General features: G+C 41.2%; 1 protein-coding gene across 1 annotated transcript in view; it reads right to left on the bottom strand.

The window, feature by feature from the left end:
• Positions 1 to 816: 816 nt before the first annotated feature.
• The window catches only part of afap1l2 (actin filament associated protein 1-like 2), a 51,101-nt gene continuing 34,018 nt past the window's right edge, over positions 817 to 17,899 (bottom strand). The window contains exons 5-19 of the mRNA XM_058621032.1: positions 12,475 to 12,586; positions 9,973 to 10,178; positions 9,681 to 9,860; positions 8,839 to 8,916; positions 8,648 to 8,732; positions 8,440 to 8,544; positions 7,528 to 7,739; positions 5,711 to 5,856; positions 5,498 to 5,609; positions 4,042 to 4,302; positions 3,680 to 3,965; positions 2,896 to 3,069; positions 2,618 to 2,805; positions 1,423 to 1,629; positions 817 to 1,344 (exon numbers count right to left, since the gene is read on the bottom strand). Of these exons, the coding sequence (XP_058477015.1) occupies positions 1,318 to 1,344; positions 1,423 to 1,629; positions 2,618 to 2,805; positions 2,896 to 3,069; positions 3,680 to 3,965; positions 4,042 to 4,302; positions 5,498 to 5,609; positions 5,711 to 5,856; positions 7,528 to 7,739; positions 8,440 to 8,544; positions 8,648 to 8,732; positions 8,839 to 8,916; positions 9,681 to 9,860; positions 9,973 to 10,178; positions 12,475 to 12,586 (2,379 nt within the window). The 3' untranslated portion in view covers positions 817 to 1,317. The remainder of the gene's footprint in view (positions 1,345 to 1,422; positions 1,630 to 2,617; positions 2,806 to 2,895; positions 3,070 to 3,679; positions 3,966 to 4,041; positions 4,303 to 5,497; positions 5,610 to 5,710; positions 5,857 to 7,527; positions 7,740 to 8,439; positions 8,545 to 8,647; positions 8,733 to 8,838; positions 8,917 to 9,680; positions 9,861 to 9,972; positions 10,179 to 12,474; positions 12,587 to 17,899) is intronic.

Here is a 17,899-nt window from a genome sequence, read left to right on the forward strand (position 1 = left end):
TTCCTGTTGCCAGCCAAGTTTTCAGTGAGAGTGAGCTTTCATATCTCAGGCTGGGTCCCAGTGCAGGGGGGTGCACATCGCTGGTGTCTTTAAAAACCCTTATCGCTTTAAACTGTGTTTTATGGCTCTAATGAACAAAGTATTTGTATATGTATTATGCATTTAAGTTGCTACTGGCAACTTATTTTCTATTTAAACTGTAGATATTTAATCTCAAGCAAACATCATCTTCACTTAAAGTTCACTAAAGTTTTATCATCATTAGTGTCCTCTGCTACGACGGAGTATTAGGGCCGCATTGAGAAATCACAGACTTCTAGAATAAAGACAGAAATGTACGAGAATGAAGTCTTAATTTACAAGAATAAAGTCGTAAATTTACAAGAATGAAGTCTTAATTTACAAGAATAAAGACGTAATATTCTAACCTGTTGTTTTTGAAGAGGAGAGTTGTCTTTTAGCACATCAGCATCACATTGTCATAAGTATCAGGACTTTAAAAAGTAGAAAGAACCAGACAGACTTGGAAGAAATCTCTGCTTTTGTGTTGGGGGGGGAATAGCTGGAAATGGTTATGGGTGGATGCAACAGCGGGCCGTTCAGAGGGGTTCTTCCGCCTGGAGCAAGAAAAGATGCGTTTTCTTGCTCTCTTCTAAACAACAGGTCATAATATTCCGACTTTATTCTTGTAAATTTATGACTTTAATCTCGTAAATTCAGACTTTATTCTTGAAGTCTGTCTTGCACGTGCAACCCTCGGTTGCAGGGTTTCAGGGTCCCCCCCCCCCCCCGGAGTCATTTTCCAGCCAGTTTTGTTGTCAGTACATTTTTTTTATTTGAATAAAAAGTGCATTTCTAGCTAGCAATACAAGCCAAAAGGCCAAAGAATGGTGTAAATATATTTACATCTTGGCTACCAGCATATATGAACCAAGCTACTAAAGTGTACACAGTGGCCATTTTTAGTAGAGGGGGAGTCTTACTGTCTCACACTCCAGTGGTGTCAAATATTTGGCTGTTTGCAACATCCTTATGAAGAGCAATTGTTAAACTGGACAAAATTCTCCTTCGTCAAATTCCTTCTTCAAGCAGCGAGAGGAAACGAGGGAACTTGAAACCAAGATTATCCAGTGGTATTTGAAAGGATAGATGGTGTCCTGCTCTGATTGGCTCTTCATACTCTTGGCAAGGAGGTGATGAGGACGAAGGATCCAGAAGAGGGGGAGGATGTGTATCTTTCAAACTTGTCTGTTCTTTGCTTAAGTGGGACAAATGTGTGGATTTCATCAGGTCACACGAGACCAAATTGTTGCCCTCCTAAGTGGTGGATTTCTTTTCCCATTCCTGTAAAAATACAAAGAAAAATCATGAAGCTTTTATTCAAAATATCTCATACTCTTATACTGAAATCCACAGCCTCACCTTAGCTTTCTGCATAACGTTGCCTTTTGTGCCCATGATGGAGGAAGGTCTGCTCTTCAGTGCAGACGCTGAATTGACAGGTGAGACCTGGTCCACACTGAGGCTGTTGTTTGAGGGCTGGGATGAAGATGATGACGATGAGGAGGAGGACGACGACATTGACAAGGATAATGATGGCTGGGGAGTAGGCAGGGTCGCTGTTTTAGACTGAGGACAAAAGGACAGAGAGGTAGTAGGTGAATCCAAATGAACACGGAAGTCCCAAAATAACACACCTGAAGCTTGTACGATATCTTAAGAACATGCTTTTTGCTTTATCTGGCCATTAGAAAAGTCCTTGCCAAGTGGAAACTGACTCTACGAAGCGGATCGGCACTTCCTTAATTTGATGTCGTCATCAGAAATCCTCACCACTCCTCTCACCACCGTAGCGCCTCCTGGTGTGGGCACTAGTCCGGCACATCCGGTTGCGTACATTCAACCGCAGAAGAAGAAGAACTACTCTTGTTGTAGCTGCTGAGATGCAGAGCATCCACCGTGCCAGAGGGGGAGCTGTGTATCTGAGAGCTGGCCTATCTATTACGTCACTTCCAGGTACCTGGCCAATCACAGGACAGTGGGAAAGCTCTCGTTGGCTAGCCAATCACAACACAGTCCATATTCTGGGGGTGTGGTTTTGGTCTGAAACAGCGCGGCTGACGAGAGCGTCAGTGAGGAGATATTTTGATCGGCTCGTTTGCAGCGACTAGGAGGTTTTTAACCATGAAAACAAGTTAATATATGTAATTCGATGCAGCATTCGATGTCACCTTTAAATCCAAATGAAGGCTTTCAAAAACCAGTCACTGAAATAACACAATAACATACAGATTGAGGCAGCGGTGAATCAACAGTTCCTGCTTCCTGTTGACCTTACGTTGCTATTTTCGTCACTGGACTTTGGTGCAGGGAGGGAGTGGTTTGCAAAGTGACACAATCTTTGGTTTCCCGTTGGAAAAGGCTGTAAAACAGCAAAGTAAAGTGATGAGCATATTTTTAAGATCTTGCACACCTAAGGTGAGGCTTTTGTTGAGTAGCTAAAATCAGGGTTTTGTGCAGTTGCTCCGCTGAGCTTACACCCTCCTGGGCTGGACACACACAGGACACAGGACAGTGATATCCACAGCATGTGTTTCTGCAGGTGTGCAACACTAACCGTGGGTGTGTCCTGGAGGCTGCTGGCCAGCGTGGTTCCCAGTGTGAAAGCCCCTGACTCCACCTTCTTCAGACTCTCCTTCACCTCCATCAACCGAAGCTCCACCTCAACCCTGTGGCGCTCCGCCTCCCGGCACGCCTCCTCCCTCTGCTTCAGACGAGCTTCTATTGAGGCCTGCTGTTTGGGATCTGAGGGCAGCAGAGAGCCACACAGTCAGTCATACGCATCGATTTCTGTTTGTTTGTTTTTTAATTGTGCAACAGGAAGTACATGTGCACCTTGGCAGGCACTGAGCTCCTCTTTGGTCTCTCTCCTCTCCTTCTTCAGGTTTGCCAGGCTGCTCTTCACCTCCTCCCTTTCTTTCTCCAGGAGGTCGCGCTCATCGATGTAGCGCCGCATGTCCGCCTCTGTGCGGTTTTTACCCAGTTTCCCTTCGACTGTGCCAGAACCACCTGGGGATGGAATGTTGATTAATGTTGACGTTAATTTAAGTCACAAAAGGAGCATTGGGGGAGATTTTTCACATGCTTCTCAGATTTTTGGTGTTCATCCCACAATTTTGACTGCTTCATTTGTCCTAATTCCAGAGAAATTTGGAATATTGCCTCTATGCCATCTTCCTGTCAGTTGTAGGATTGTCTTATATATTTGATTTAAATGAATTAATGTTGCCACGTGACATAAGCGTGGTCAATTATGCCCAGGACCATTTTATTTTAAATATTACAGACAGACTTTTCATTACTATGATGCAAATGAGTGGTTTCCCATATAAATGATGCATATTTTCTATGCACCATTTACACTCTGAGTATGTTTTTCTACTGAGACCTGAAAATACCATGTGGAAACTGTTTCCTATTTTTGTAATTAATAGAAATCATTTCTTTTTAAATATGAATCTACTTTCCACTGTGAAGCTGTGTTCACCTGCAGAAGATGCAGCTTTTCACTAGGGGGAGCTGTAGTAGTAATTTTACAGAGACTGGGCAGCTGCTTGACTCATGTCACCACATGTTAGTACAGTAATATCAGTCCATCATCCCAGGTTCACCCTCTCACCGATGGTATGAGCTTTGGGCCGCAGGGGCTGGGGACTGTGGGGGAACCCAGCGGCCGTGAGAGCTGTTCCTCCTTTGTGGACAGAGGAGGTGAAGGCCTGTGGGATTTCCACACTCATCCTCTTGGGAGTCTCCTGGCTTTGGGACGTGGTTTTCAGTGGTTGCGTTTGCTGTGGACTGGGACTCGGTGACGACACTTGCTCTGGTTTGCTGGCGGCAGAGGTCGAGCTCTGCGTCTCATTTGACGCATGCCTTGGCTCAGGCTCGGGGGAGTTACTGGAGCTGACCTGAAATCAGTCATTTCATGATAATTAGTTACAGACACACAGACAGACAGACAGATAGAGTGCAGCTCCAAATCACCTCTTTAAGTGGACTTGAAAAGTCTCTCAGTTCTTCTGTCTGTGCTGGGGAATGGCTGATGGTTTCTTTGGTGGGCGGGGCTTTACTTCCACCAGATGAATGGAGAAATGAGCGCACAGTTACTAGATCCAGGTAAAGTCTGTGTTCAGCCTCCTGCTCTGTTCCCTCTGAGTCCTTGGCATCCTGTGTGCATGATTCACTCTGTTCCTGGAGGTTGTTGTTGTCGTCCTGGGCGTCTGTCGGGCCGCTCTCATCGGCGTCCTGCATGACAACATGGGCGACGTTAAGAGATGGAATGTGGCCAGATGGAGTGAGTCCATGTCACTGATTACAAAACAACTAGGGCAGAGGCCGGCGTGGTTGTTTTTCTCGGCAAAAGCAACCACGCCACATGATCCCACCGAGCCCTTTGTCTGTTTTAGGTTTACGGTAATCAGAGGAGTTTGTCAACCTGGACTGTCTAAACCTCTCGGGTATGTAGTTTATTACGCATGACTTCATTTAAGTCTGGAAAATGAAGTGGATCGGAGGGTTCTAGCACAGCAAGATGTTCCCCCTGCTGCTGCTGAGTTTGGGATTATGTTAATTTAACGCAGGCAGTAGGTGTGAATGCTTGTGTTAATGTGTTTCTGATGACCTGCCCGGTGTGAACCCTGGCTCTCCCCCCAGAGTCAGCTGTGATTAGAGTCATAGAGTCAAAGCGGGGAGCTTTGGAGGATTCACAGCACAGATAATAGATGGATGGATGGATGATGAAATCATTCATTCATTCATTCCTTGTAAAGGACAGTGGAGCGCCTGTGCCGTGTGGGGTAAAGGGCTCATTGCAGTGACCCGGATTTGATTCCACCCATGGTTCTTTGCTGCGTGTCTTCCTCTTTCTCTCTCTAATCCTTTTCAAGATATTCTTTCTTATCTCATGAAGGCAAAAAAATCATAAAAATAAATCATAACGCAACCATCGCTGTATATAATTATAGACATTTGTTGACATTTGAGCTGAAACCATCAATACATTTGTCATTAGGGAATTCATTGGTCATCAATTATGTGTTAATTCTTTCAGAATAATGGTTGGGCATAATGAAAATAATGTGCAAATTAGCTGCATTTGAATGAGATTATGAATCATAATCTATCACAGATTAACTCAGAATTCACAATAATGACTTGTCCTTTCAGTTTGAACACAAAGTCAATCAAAAGAAAGGCATGCAAGACGCTGCATTATTGCAATAACTACTACAATATTTACAATTACAACATTTTTTTATTAAAATTATACTCATTATATTACTGGTGAGCACCTGTTTGTTTTGTGTCCTAATGCACCATTCTCCTTAAAATAAAATAAACACTATGTCTCCCAGAATGATTCTACATTTAAAAATGTGGAAAATAAATTTAGCAGGCGTATAGACGATAAAGGATGACGATCAAGTCGTCCTGAACGTACCTCTGGATCAGCTAAAGATGCCACGTCATCGTACAGTTCGTCCGAGTTTTGAGTGACGGACGTTTCAGTGTCTATGTAGGTGTTTGGCTCTGAGAACCTTCTCTGCATCAAGCTGGAGACACACACGGATACACAGAGGCTTGAATATTGTTCTCACATGTTCAACCTGTGCAACTGTTTGCCCTTTAAATAAAAAGGAAGTGAGAATTTTACTATAAGGAAGTCTTGGCAGCATTAACGATGCTGGTGATCCGCTCCGCATTGACGTAGTCGTACGTCAGCTCCTCTGGGTCCGTCTTGGTGCCCATTTGTGACAGCAAGAGGCCGAGCCAGTGACCCATGTCTGCTGATGTCTTCGCCTGGAAGAGGTGGGGGAGAGGAGAGAGTGGAAGAGAGTGGAAGAGTCAGTGCAACCTCTGGGGTTTCAAACTTGGAAGTTAATGCTGTGTGTCTGCTACAGAAAAGATGCAGACCCAGCAATGCTCATGGTGTCAGATTGTAGGGAGATTAAACTGTTCCTACAAATTCAATGTTTTCACGGTGAAAGCTGCAACTGTGTAACTGTGATTTGTGTTGTTGCTGATGTCACGCAATACTATCAGACCAGACTGAGGGAGCGTTTGCATTATTTTCCATTGTTTTTTTTTTTAGCTTTTTCATGGGCACCGTTATGTGTTTTCAGTCATAGTCGCTAAACTATGACTGAGGCAACAGTGTTGGTGTTGCCTCTGTCTGTCTTGACATAAAACAAATCACTTCCTGTGTGCAGTGTGAGAATCTCGCTGGGTGATATGAGATCTAAACACTATACCACACACATACTACACATATAACACACCTATACTGAGAAACACAGAGAGAGTCTTGTGGAGCTGATAGGCTTAATCAGCATTTTGTGAAGTAATGCTTTAAATGTAACAGACATTATATTTAAAGGTAACACAGTTACACTTTAAAGAATAGGTTTTTCTATCCGTCCTTTCTGTGTTTGCATCTTTCTGCAAGTCAGTGTGTAGGAGCCATATATATATATATACGTATATATATATATATACATATGACACTATATATGTATATATACATATATATATATATATACATATATATATATATACATATGTATATGTAACATCCAGCAGCTGTTGAGGTTCCCATAGAAACGGATGATTTTGAAAACCTTTGTGTGTAAAACGTCTCTTAACACAACACCAACAACTCTTAACAACTCTCTTCACTCTCGCTGCCATTTCCTTGTCTTTTTTCATGGGGTTTATGCATCAGATTTATGTCGGCGGATGTTTTTATTTTGTTTGCATAGTAAGCTTCCACTCACAAAATACAAAAGGCACGCAAGCTGCCATAAAAACATGGCATGGAGGCATTATGGCACAGGATACCGAGCCAAACGTACACATAATAAAGCTTATTCTAAGGCTATGAAAACCATACAAAAGTACCAGTGTCAGTTGATTTCGGTGATTTAGTAAAGGGTGGACAAGTTATTTTAAAATCAGATTAGCTGAGCTGAATTTCAGTTTGTAAAATAATAATAAAAAAAAGGGAAACCGATTAAAAAAAGCATAAATCTCGTCAGAAACAGCCCTCGAGACTAAACATAAAATTCTCTTGCTGATGACTAAATATGCACTACAGCAGGGTGGAACTGGAAGACTAATGAAAATGGGTGTAGCAGTTTGTAAAACACCCCCACCCTTCACACACACCCACACACACGCATACCATGACTGCATACACACATAATGTATGTAAAGTAAAGGCAGCGTCTGACGTCAGGAATTTGTGGTGCGTTCAGGATTCTTATACACAGCTGTAAGCTGTTTTTCTTTTTAAAAAATGCATGTTAAGGGTTCTGGTTATTTGTCATCTCTGAGTCACAGCAACAAGGCTGAGTTGAGACGACACACTTACTTATAAGAATGTTGTATCATGTTTTTGTTGAGCACCTCTCTAGAGCCCGTACAAATCTTTCAGCGAGACATTTAAAGCATGACGCGACACCGGCCGTCTACCTCGAGTGTTGCAATCTGTGCGCCGTCCATGTCGATCCTGAAGGAGTACAGGTGGTCGGGGCTGGGGTCAGGCAGCACACTGCAGCCCTCCAGCTTCAAAGCGGGCTGGCTCACTTTGTTTTTGCCCTTGTCCTGGTAAAACCACAGCTGGCCGTTCTTAATAAGACACCAGCAGGTGCGCCATTGGCTGTTCACCAGCACGTTGAGGTAGCCTGACAGAGGAGGGAGGAGGTCAACTGTAGCAGTGTCTCTTCCTGGTAGCTGATGTTGTACATTGAATCGTAAAAAGGGGTAGTACAGTTTTTTTTCTGTATGGTTTTATTCCCCTGCACCAAAGTCCATAGAGAATATCATGTCACACAGGTGTTGCTGAGCCAACATGTTATTTTGTGACTTTTGCTGTTTGAAATCCTTTGTTCAGATTTATCTAAGTGGCACAAACTCACCAAATGATGCAGCTCCTGTGTCCCAGTGAGCTAAACATGCAGAATGTCTGTATGGACTTTGGTGCAGAAGAGTCTTTAGTAAATCAAATATGGTTTTCCTTGTGTCCCAAGGCCCCCGTGTCTTAAACTGGATCTCGGTTCTCACCGTCAGTACCTCACTTTAAAAAATCTGAGCTATCGCTTTAACGCCATTAACCGATTGACTGTTACTGGTTATTCCGTTGCGAATAAGTAAGTATGTAAGTGAAGTTTAATTATATAGCACTTTTCACAGAAAAAAAAATCACAGTAAGTGCTTCACAGTAAAAACAGTAAAAAAATAATAAAGTACATATTACACAGCAAATAGAACACGCACAGCTACAAGCACAGACATGAAAAGATGAAAAACAGATTGTATTAAAACAAACTAATACTAATACCATTGGCAGAGACAACAACATACAAAGTGGCCCATAATAATCACCTGAGGTGTTGACACATTTCTCTGGGCTCTCCAGTGATGAAGGTTTTTTCTTGCCAATGTTCATGAGGTTGCTGAACTTCAGACCTGCACTGTATTTCTTCTTTACTGTACAGACGAGAGGAATCACGTTACATTGACATGGTGATGTGCAACATGTGGGCTTTCAGATACCACAGCCATGCCCTTAAAACACATACTACAAACTCACCGTCCTTGTTTTCAGGGGTTTCAGCGTGACTGTCAGTGCTGCTGCCGCTCTCTGAAGCCACCGAGTGTCTCTCACTCAGCTCTCCCTGTGTGTTTATATCTATGTTTTAGTCATTCAGAAGGCACGCTCCTAAAAATGAAGAGTATTAAAGGGTAACGCAGCTATTTAAACATGTTTTGTGTTAAGCATACCTTAGTGCAGATCAGCTTCGGGGAGTCGGTGACACTGTCACAGTTTTCAGCTGGCTTTGGACTGATCTCCTGAATCACCTGATGAACAACTGAGAGTTTTAAACACAGCAAGGATTCGTACATTATATGTATCACTGATGCTAAACCAATCACGGCTGATACTGGGTGTCTGTTTTACTCTAAATGGGAACATTATTTACACAATTTGACATCATGTACTATTTAAGACTTCATAGTAGTCATTGGGACCATTACGTCCTCTGGAAAATGTTTAGTGACGTTATAAATCAAGGCTCATGTTTTAATAGACTTTTCAATATAGTTTCACTTCCTATTTGGCTTCAGGGGGAAACTAAAAGACTAAATCCATTTCTTTACATACTCCAGATCAGAGTCATAGATACACTGTGGTTTATGTTCCAAATACACTTGCACTGTCAATATTACATCATTATATGTGAACTGAATAAATGGTTAAATAATCCACTCAAAGGCACTGAAATCATCAATACTCACATGTATCTAATGAATGGGAAATACTGAGTCAGGTATCACCACAATAATAACTAACCTATACAAACCTGAACTGATTCAACTTATAACAGTGATATGAAACAAGATTTTTAATTAAAATCCGAATAAATAAAAATAATACCAAGAATGAGCAGTGGACACTCAGATAGAATTGACAAATTATGATTGGTTAAATAGGCATGTGTGTGTCTTTGTCTGTGTCTTATAATAAACTGTAAATAACAACAATAATATATTGCTACACAAATGTCATTTTGTCAGTGTTTAATGTGTGATACATTAAACACACATGAGTGTGTGCAGCTCACCTTCAGCCACTGCTCTGTCTGCTCTTTGCTCTGCAGGCCCAGCACGATGGCCTCTCCTCCAACAGGAGTGATCTTCAGCTTGTGCTCCTTCCTCTTCAGCTGCTTCTCCTTGTAGACCACACTGCAGCCCAGCAGACTCACATCCAGCAGGGGCGTCTGCTCCTTGGAGCTTTTATAGCACTGATGGGAGCAGAGGTAACACCGACTTAACTCTGGGATTCCACAGCCGTTTAAAACATAATATTAATAATCACAATAACGGAAACTGATTTTCACACTGTGCTGTACCCACCAGCAGGCGATGGTCTTTGATGACGCACAGCTGTTTGGCCCACTGGCCGAGCCACTTCTTCCTCCACAGGAAGGCGCAGATTCTAGAATCCTTCATCAGCTCAATGGACGCCTCTGCCGATGGCCACTGATGCTGTGCCGACTTCCCTCTGGTCACTTCCTCCTCGTCGTAGGACTCGTACGAGCTGCTGACGACCTCACCGTCATCTGAAAGCAGAAATCAATGATCACCATCACTGCAGATGTTACAATTAAAAGGACGGGCTTTATGAATAAGAAGATGACAGTAGTGTCATGAGGTTTAAATTGCGGCACACAAGGTTAAAGGGATCGGTGAGGTCTTCTGAAGGATGGTAGTATGAGGCTTTGACACAAAAAAAACCCTTCCACACCAAAGTCCATGGAGAAAATCAGTGATTTTACATCACACAGGAGTTGTTGATCCACTGCTGCATCACTATTGTAATGTGTTGTTTTAATACTTAATAATAATAAACCAGCAGCTCCTGTGTCTCCATGAGCTAAAATTTTAGATTTTCTCTATGGAGTGTGGTGTGGGAGAGTGAGCGGTTTACTAAGTCTGATTTATGAGGTGAGACTTTTGGCCAAAAGCATTTTTTTTTCTTCAGTAAGAGCTCAATTGGTGGAGCTTGGCGAAGTCAGTGTTGATAATATATCAATATATACACAACAACCACACTTCAAATACCCGAAAGATCCCTTTAAAGCCTGATTATTTCTGTACATTGATAAGTGGCTTTAATAGATGCCACATTATGTGCGTAAAGGAAAATAGTAAATAAAGGACATTTAAATTACCATGCAACTACTGCCTTGCACATGCACAATGTAGCAAGCAATGACAACACAAGACACACACAGTCCTGCAATTATACAGCGAGCCATCCCTGCTAATAACAGCATAGACTACACTGACGTAGCTCGCTCACACGGGGACCTGAGGGAAAGACAAAAGAGACAAAAAACAGCCAAAAACAACAGCAGGAGATCAGAAAAAAATTAAAATGTACCAAAATTAGGACCAAAATTCAACTTTTTTGCATTTCCAAGAGAAAGCTTAATATACAATTGGTTCTGGTGCACAAAGGCCACCGCAGTCCTCGAGTCATGGCCTCTCTGTCTCAGGGCTTGTGATTTAGAACAGGGTCAGTGTTGCACTGCAGGACACAGCACAAGGAAACATCTTTCCTTTACAGTCGACCACAGACACAAGTGTCACTGTCAGTTTCACCTTTGGTTAACAGCTCGAGTCTAAAAGTGACACTTTTCTAAAGAACAGCAAACCACAACAGCAAACACTCAGCCACAAGCACCCGCATTTCCATCATGAACTAGTTTCAAAGGTGTTAATGTTCCATTTTCTCATGCTGTGCTCTTAGTTGTTTTTCCATTTGTTTTTCCATTGTTTTTCCACACTACCTCAGTACTGTTTGCTGGTTTTCACCTTTACTCAAGTTTTGGATTAATAGTTTAGCTTTGACTACTGGAGCTTTTCTTTTGGGTTTGTAGCATAACGTGAATGTTTCTATATTTATTCAGTTGGAATATTAAAGCTCCACTGTGTAAATTAATGTTGGTATCCCACCATGTCACTTGTATTTCAGAGATCTGAGGTTAATTCCTTAACCTAAAGCTCTCTGTCAACATCAGTCTCACCTCACTACTTACTCTGTGTCTCCACAGACACGAAACCAAAAACGCTGCTGTACTAAGAAACACAGAGAGAGAGAGAGTCGTGTGAAGCTGGACTCATTTGTCAAATGTTTGCATGTAATGGACATTTGTTTAAAAGTTACACACTACAGCTTTAATGTTGTCAATGAGAAACCGAAACGTGATTAAAAGCAGTGGAATTACACAAACAACATTGAACTACACGTGCAAATAAGCAACAATCACACATTAACAACTGTTTTTAATGAAGAATTAAGAATTACTTTTGCTATTTTGCCATTTTATTATTTACATTTCTGTTTAAGAATAAGTATGATTAGTTTAGTTGGTCATTATTCATTTGACTGAGGGCTAAATCCATACAGACGTTGACATTGGTGAATCCATATACGCAGCAGAGAGCAGAGAGAGGAAGTGAAGGGAGAGAAAATGTGAAAAAAGGAGGGTTTTTTTGACCAGTGCAAGACAGACGCCAAGTGTTTGTTTGCAAAATTCAACAATAAACCAGAAAGAATGCAGTTCTTCCTCACTAATTCCCCCTCAGTGGCCATTTGCTTTGACTTTAAGATCATTATTGGTGATTTTGTTTACGGTTGTTGATGTTATTATTCCCCTTCTGTTTGGTCTTTGTGAACACAAATCAAACATTGTATGTGTTGTATGGCAACTGTTGTTTCAGCGACAACCCTTATGGCTCTGATCAACAAAACGATTTAATCTAATCCATGTTGCTGTGGCTAAAATAAGCTGTGTCTTTATCAAGCAGGTATGGGGAAGAGGAAAGACGACACAGAACCACATTTCTTACCATTCACCGTTTCCTCGTACGGCTGCGCTTCCTCATAGTAACTCTCTGAGGTGTCTGCACTGGCTGGAGCCGGAACTGCAGGTAAGGGGAACGGCTCCCGACCCACCACTCCCTGATGAGATTAAAGAGGGACGGGGAAAAGATGAGATAAGGGATTAAAAAAAAAAGAAACAGAAGAATTGCTGCGGGAAGATGAAATGATTGAACACTTGATCGATATCTATTTTATTTTAGTGAAGTGCCTGAAGACAATAAAATAGTAGCCTCCGTGCGTTTAGGTTCTATGAATTCCCCGAACTATGACACAAACATTATTAACATGTGTTGTTCCTCTGGGCTAAAATATTACGGCTAATCCAGCCGCCACGTCAGGAGTAAGAAGGGAATTCCTCATGTAACCAATCCTGGGCTGATCCAGGGCACCGGAGAGTTAGGTTTGCCTTCAGGGAAAACTCTGTGTGTGTGTGTGTGTGTGTGTGTGTGTGTGTGAGAGTGTGTGTGTGTGTGAGCATGGAAAAAAGAGGGGATATTTATATATATGTGTGTTTGTGTGTGTGTGTGTGTGTGTGTGTGTGAGCATGGAAAAAAGAGGGGATATTTATATATGTGTGTGTTTGTGTCTGAAGGGTGAGAATGAGAGGGAGGGGTGTGTGTGTGTGTGTGTGTGTGTGTGTGTGTGTGTGTGTGTGTGTGTGTGTGTGTGTGTGGGCCCAGTGGCTTTCCTGAAATCAATCAGCAGTCTGGCTTCACTTCTGTCGCCCTTCTCGTCTCCTGTGTGGTAAAAACTGTCTGTCTGTCTGTTCCTGTGTATGTGAGTGGAAACCAGCAGACTCACTGTTGTTCGGCTGCTTCAGCAAGTCTCAATTCAATTAAACCCAATTAAAGACTCGTCACTACTTATGAATGTACGTCTGACTAAAGTCAGCAAATCAAGCTCTGCGCAGTCGTCTTTTAAATCTATTTTGAGCACGTGTCGTCACTGGAGATCGTTATATTCACCGTTTGTATTTGTCGGTGACGGACCGACAAAGACATGCAAAGACACGCACATTAAAATGAAACACAGGGTGCTGCTGGGCAGGAAGCAGGAAGTACTAACATACCAAAATTCTTTATTACTGTCCAGGTGTTTATTGGGCAGTAATACAGGGCCCGTTGATACCTGTTTACATGTGGCATCACAACGCATTCTGGACGAGTCTCCTGTGACGTGTTGTGTGATCGTATCTAACGTCCCCCTCCCTTTGACGTCATAAACTGGTGGCAGAATAAACTCAAATGATGAGTTTTTGCAGATCCTGTCCACTGTTTCTATATGTATCTGTGTATGTGTGTGTGTGTGTGTGTGTGTGTGTGTGGGTCAAGCCCTACTTGCGCTGGTGTAACATGAAATATGATTTTATCCATTAAAAAAAGAAATTCTAACAGACCAGTACTTAGCATGATCTGCTAAGGACTGATGTTAATATCAGGTCTAAACTGGGTCAATGAGTTCTGTGCAGACCAAAGAATTTATACATTTAAAATAAAATGAAATATTATATATCATCAACACATTTAAATGTGAAGGATGTCAAATTTTAAATGACTTGTTGGCATTTCTCGGACTCACTTGAGGACCACCTTGAAGGTTTATTTTTCATTATAAAGCCAGTTTTGCTGATCGGTATCTTTTCAGGCATCATATACTGTCACATCTGATAACTGCAAAAAAAAAAACAAGCGCCATCTAGAAAACCATTTCAGGGAAACCCTTTGTTATTTGGCAGATACAAATAATCTACATTTGGAATTGTCAGGTCATGTAGAGAGTAACACAATTAACGTCTGTTATTTAATCTTTACGAGACTCATTTTTATTTTTAAAACTGGAGGCCGCCTTCGTGACTCAAACAAAGAAAATGCTCGCGAGATGGAATCTCTGTAGTGAAAGAACAACTTTGTCTTCACTTATCACACTTAAAAAAAAAGACAACTCGAGCAGGAAGTAAATAAAATGACGACGGGGAAGGTAAAAGAATTTCAGACAGTCTGTCAGTGTGGCACACAGATAAGTCACCTGAGGACACTGAGCTTGGATTTTGAGGAATAATTGATCTGCAAAGGTGAAACTTTCAAAACAGAAAGTTAAGCTGTTCAAATGAACCCGATCAGAATAGGAATCGCTCTGTTTGTTGTGTATTTTTTGTACATTAAACATAAATACATAATATGTTAAAAAAATAATGACGTAATGACCCGGATATCTTTGTGATTTCTTATGAAAACAACAGCAAAAATGGTGTCAAGTCTGTTATGCAATTAACAGACAGACAGACAGACAGACATTTCTTTCATTCATAGATAAACCATGTTGGAAAAGTCTGATGCTGTTGTTTACATTTTAAAACGTCTTCTCAGCTGAACTCTGTTTATGAGACCCTGAGTTTCTTAACGTTAAGGTTTCCTCCCATTCCTCCCTGTCTGTATTCCTTCATTCTGACTTTATTCCTCCCCCCTAAGGCTGTCACATTCTCAGGAAGATCACAGGAATAAGAAATGTAACCTTCACACAGTGGATACTCGTATATCATGTGAACCATTCAAGAGCCATGTGGGTGGGTGGTTCTGTGGAAAAAGAGCTTTCTCTTAGTCAGACATCAAAGACTGAGGGCGATATAGAATAAGATATAAGAAAGACTTTTAACCCCAGAACCCTGAAATCCTCTGTATAAAGCTTTCACTTTCTTAAATATTCAGAATTCTTTGTCACAAATAGATCTGAAAAAGCATCTATGTCATGGTGTGTAACATCAAAATTCAGTATTGACAGCAAGAGTTTGTCAAATATTAGATTTACATCCATTTAATCCAATATATGACGCACCCTGACTACAGTAAAATAATAGATTTTAATCAGTATGATTAAGTATGAGCCAAAATATTGGCTCAACCTGTTAATAGACCACTCTGATTTGAAAAAATTAAATGTCCAAATTAAGTTTTTCAAAACCAAGCATCTAACAAAACATCTGCATATTATGTTAAAGCTGCAGTGGGAAAAACAGAATCTACAGGTTATTAAAATATAGTGCAACTGTGTATACTGTACATACATGTTTGTTTGTGTTGAAAAAAAATATATATATCTCAAATATAACTCGACTTTGTCCAGTACAACTGAAGTACAAGAAAAGTGAGTAACACTAAAGGAAAAAAGGTAGAATATTGTATTTGGTGGTCATCAGCCCGTAGTGGGTCAACACTACAACAACAAACTGTCAGACAAAAACCAAACCGCTTTCCTCTGTTTGCATGACATTTGACAAACTCACAACTTCTGGCATGGGCCGTCAGTAAACAGGGAATCCCCCCGGCTTGTGAGTTCTTTTCCCACCATATCACTTTAGTGAAGTAACACATTTCCAGTAACGCGGAGCAGATGCCGTAAGCTGTCATAATAACAGGCGTCATGTCGTATGGCGGAGATTTGTTTGCGTGATTAGCCCACATGCCAGAAAAGTGCAGGAAAGGGATCCACGAAAGAAATGTGTGGGACGGAGATGTTATCACTGCGGTTCAGGGGGAGCAACATCAGTTTTGCATTATGGGGCTGAAGAAGAAGAAGAAGAAGGGGTGTCAGCAAAAATGAATATTAGAACGTGCAGGAGTTATTATTTAGGTGTGTCACTCACTCATAATATGTAGTGCATATTCAAGCATTTTTCCTATAATGTAAATTACTTTTTGCTTTTCCACTAGTGATATCACCTGGTACTTTTTTCTAGTACCTGCTCTGGTGAGGTTCCAAGAGAGCTGAGCTGATATTAAAATGTGACATCGACGGAGTGCCAGACACTGATTGGTCATAAAGTTTCGTCACCAGAAGAGTCACAAGACACAAGAATCAAAGCAAACAATGCCAAAGTGTAGATCAGTTAAAAAGACTTAAAAATCCTGAAAATGTGTTGATCTCCAACAGTTAGCAATTTAGCATTTCTCAAATCTCAATATTTAACAGAGGAGTCTGGTGTATTTAGGGACAGCACTGCTGAAAGCCAACGATTGTGAGCCAAATCACAACCCGTTCAGTCGTATTTCAGTTCAGTGACTTGTGTTCATTCAAGATTCAAGAAGTTTTTATTGTCATTATGAGGACATAATTAAATTTTTGCAGAGACTCCCGGCTTGAGGTACACAATAAAATGGCAAAAATAACGAAGGACTTGACATTTAAATAGACATAACGAAAGGCTTAACCCTTAAATAAGACCCAAAAAAGACTTGACATTTAAATAAGACACAACAAGAGACTTAACACTTAATGAGACACAACAAAATGTAAAACCCAACAAAATATAAAAGTACAGTGTGTGCAAAGTAAAGTATATAAAACTACAAAGTGCAGTTTAGTGCAACGTGGACTAATTCACAAAGTACTCAACAATTGGGTGAACACATCTTTTCAAACTAATTCTAATGACTCGGTACACTGAAAAGAGCTGCTTTGCTCGTCACGAGACTAGTTTGTGTGTTTGTGTCACGTATAAAACAACATCACAGCATGTTCGTGCAGCTGTGGTGTGACGACCCCTCCCAGGTTGAGGAGGTACTACGGTAATGGAAAATGCCCCAAACCGTGTAGTCAAGCCGTGCTCCAACTGTACAGTGGAAAAACGCCATATGTTGCGTCACAAGAGGCTTTCACGAATCACAGGGCAGATTAGGAAAAGATTGGACACTCCAATTGGCTGCTCAAGTACAACTACTCTGCATTTAGGTCACTTCAGCTAATGACTTACCCTCAAACCCCTGCACCCTAAAAAAAATGTAAAAAATATTATTCATTCAGGTAGATTCAGGTAGATGTGTGTTTGTGTGAATTTTGTTTTCTTTAAAGTTGTCTATCGGACATCCTGAAGGCAGGTCTTGAGTGTGTCTCATTTGAATACGACATATTTAACAAGCTTGATAACAACACAGACTAAGAGTGTGACACAGTACTATACATTTAAGATAATATTTGTTTCCTGACATCCTGTAAGGCTGAATGTTGCATACTGGACCTTTAATCAACCATCCCTTATCCCTCATGTCAGTGCAATAATGTTGTTTTAACCTTGATACAGAGCAATATGGAAGATGCTATAATCACAAAACAGAGCTGAAGATCATGATGGAGATAAACAAGGATCCAGAAATCCAGCAATTTGTATCACTGCCTTTAACTTGGCATGGTTTAAGTCTGACAAAAGCTGGACTTAATCCATTTTTGTTGACGTTAAGGAGAAATCATTCGCCTTCATGTGAGAGAACGAGAGGCAGCTTCAAAGCCTGAGAGGAGACTTTAGTGAAAATGACCCTTTAAAAAATACACACAACCGTCCTGACAGTGTAAACTGCTCTACAGCGAAAGAAAAACCCTGCGGTCTCAGCATCTGTTATT

Source organism: Solea solea, chromosome 21, assembly GCF_958295425.1.
Source record: "Solea solea chromosome 21, fSolSol10.1, whole genome shotgun sequence".
In the NCBI taxonomy this organism is placed as follows: Eukaryota; Metazoa; Chordata; class Actinopteri; order Pleuronectiformes; family Soleidae; genus Solea; species Solea solea.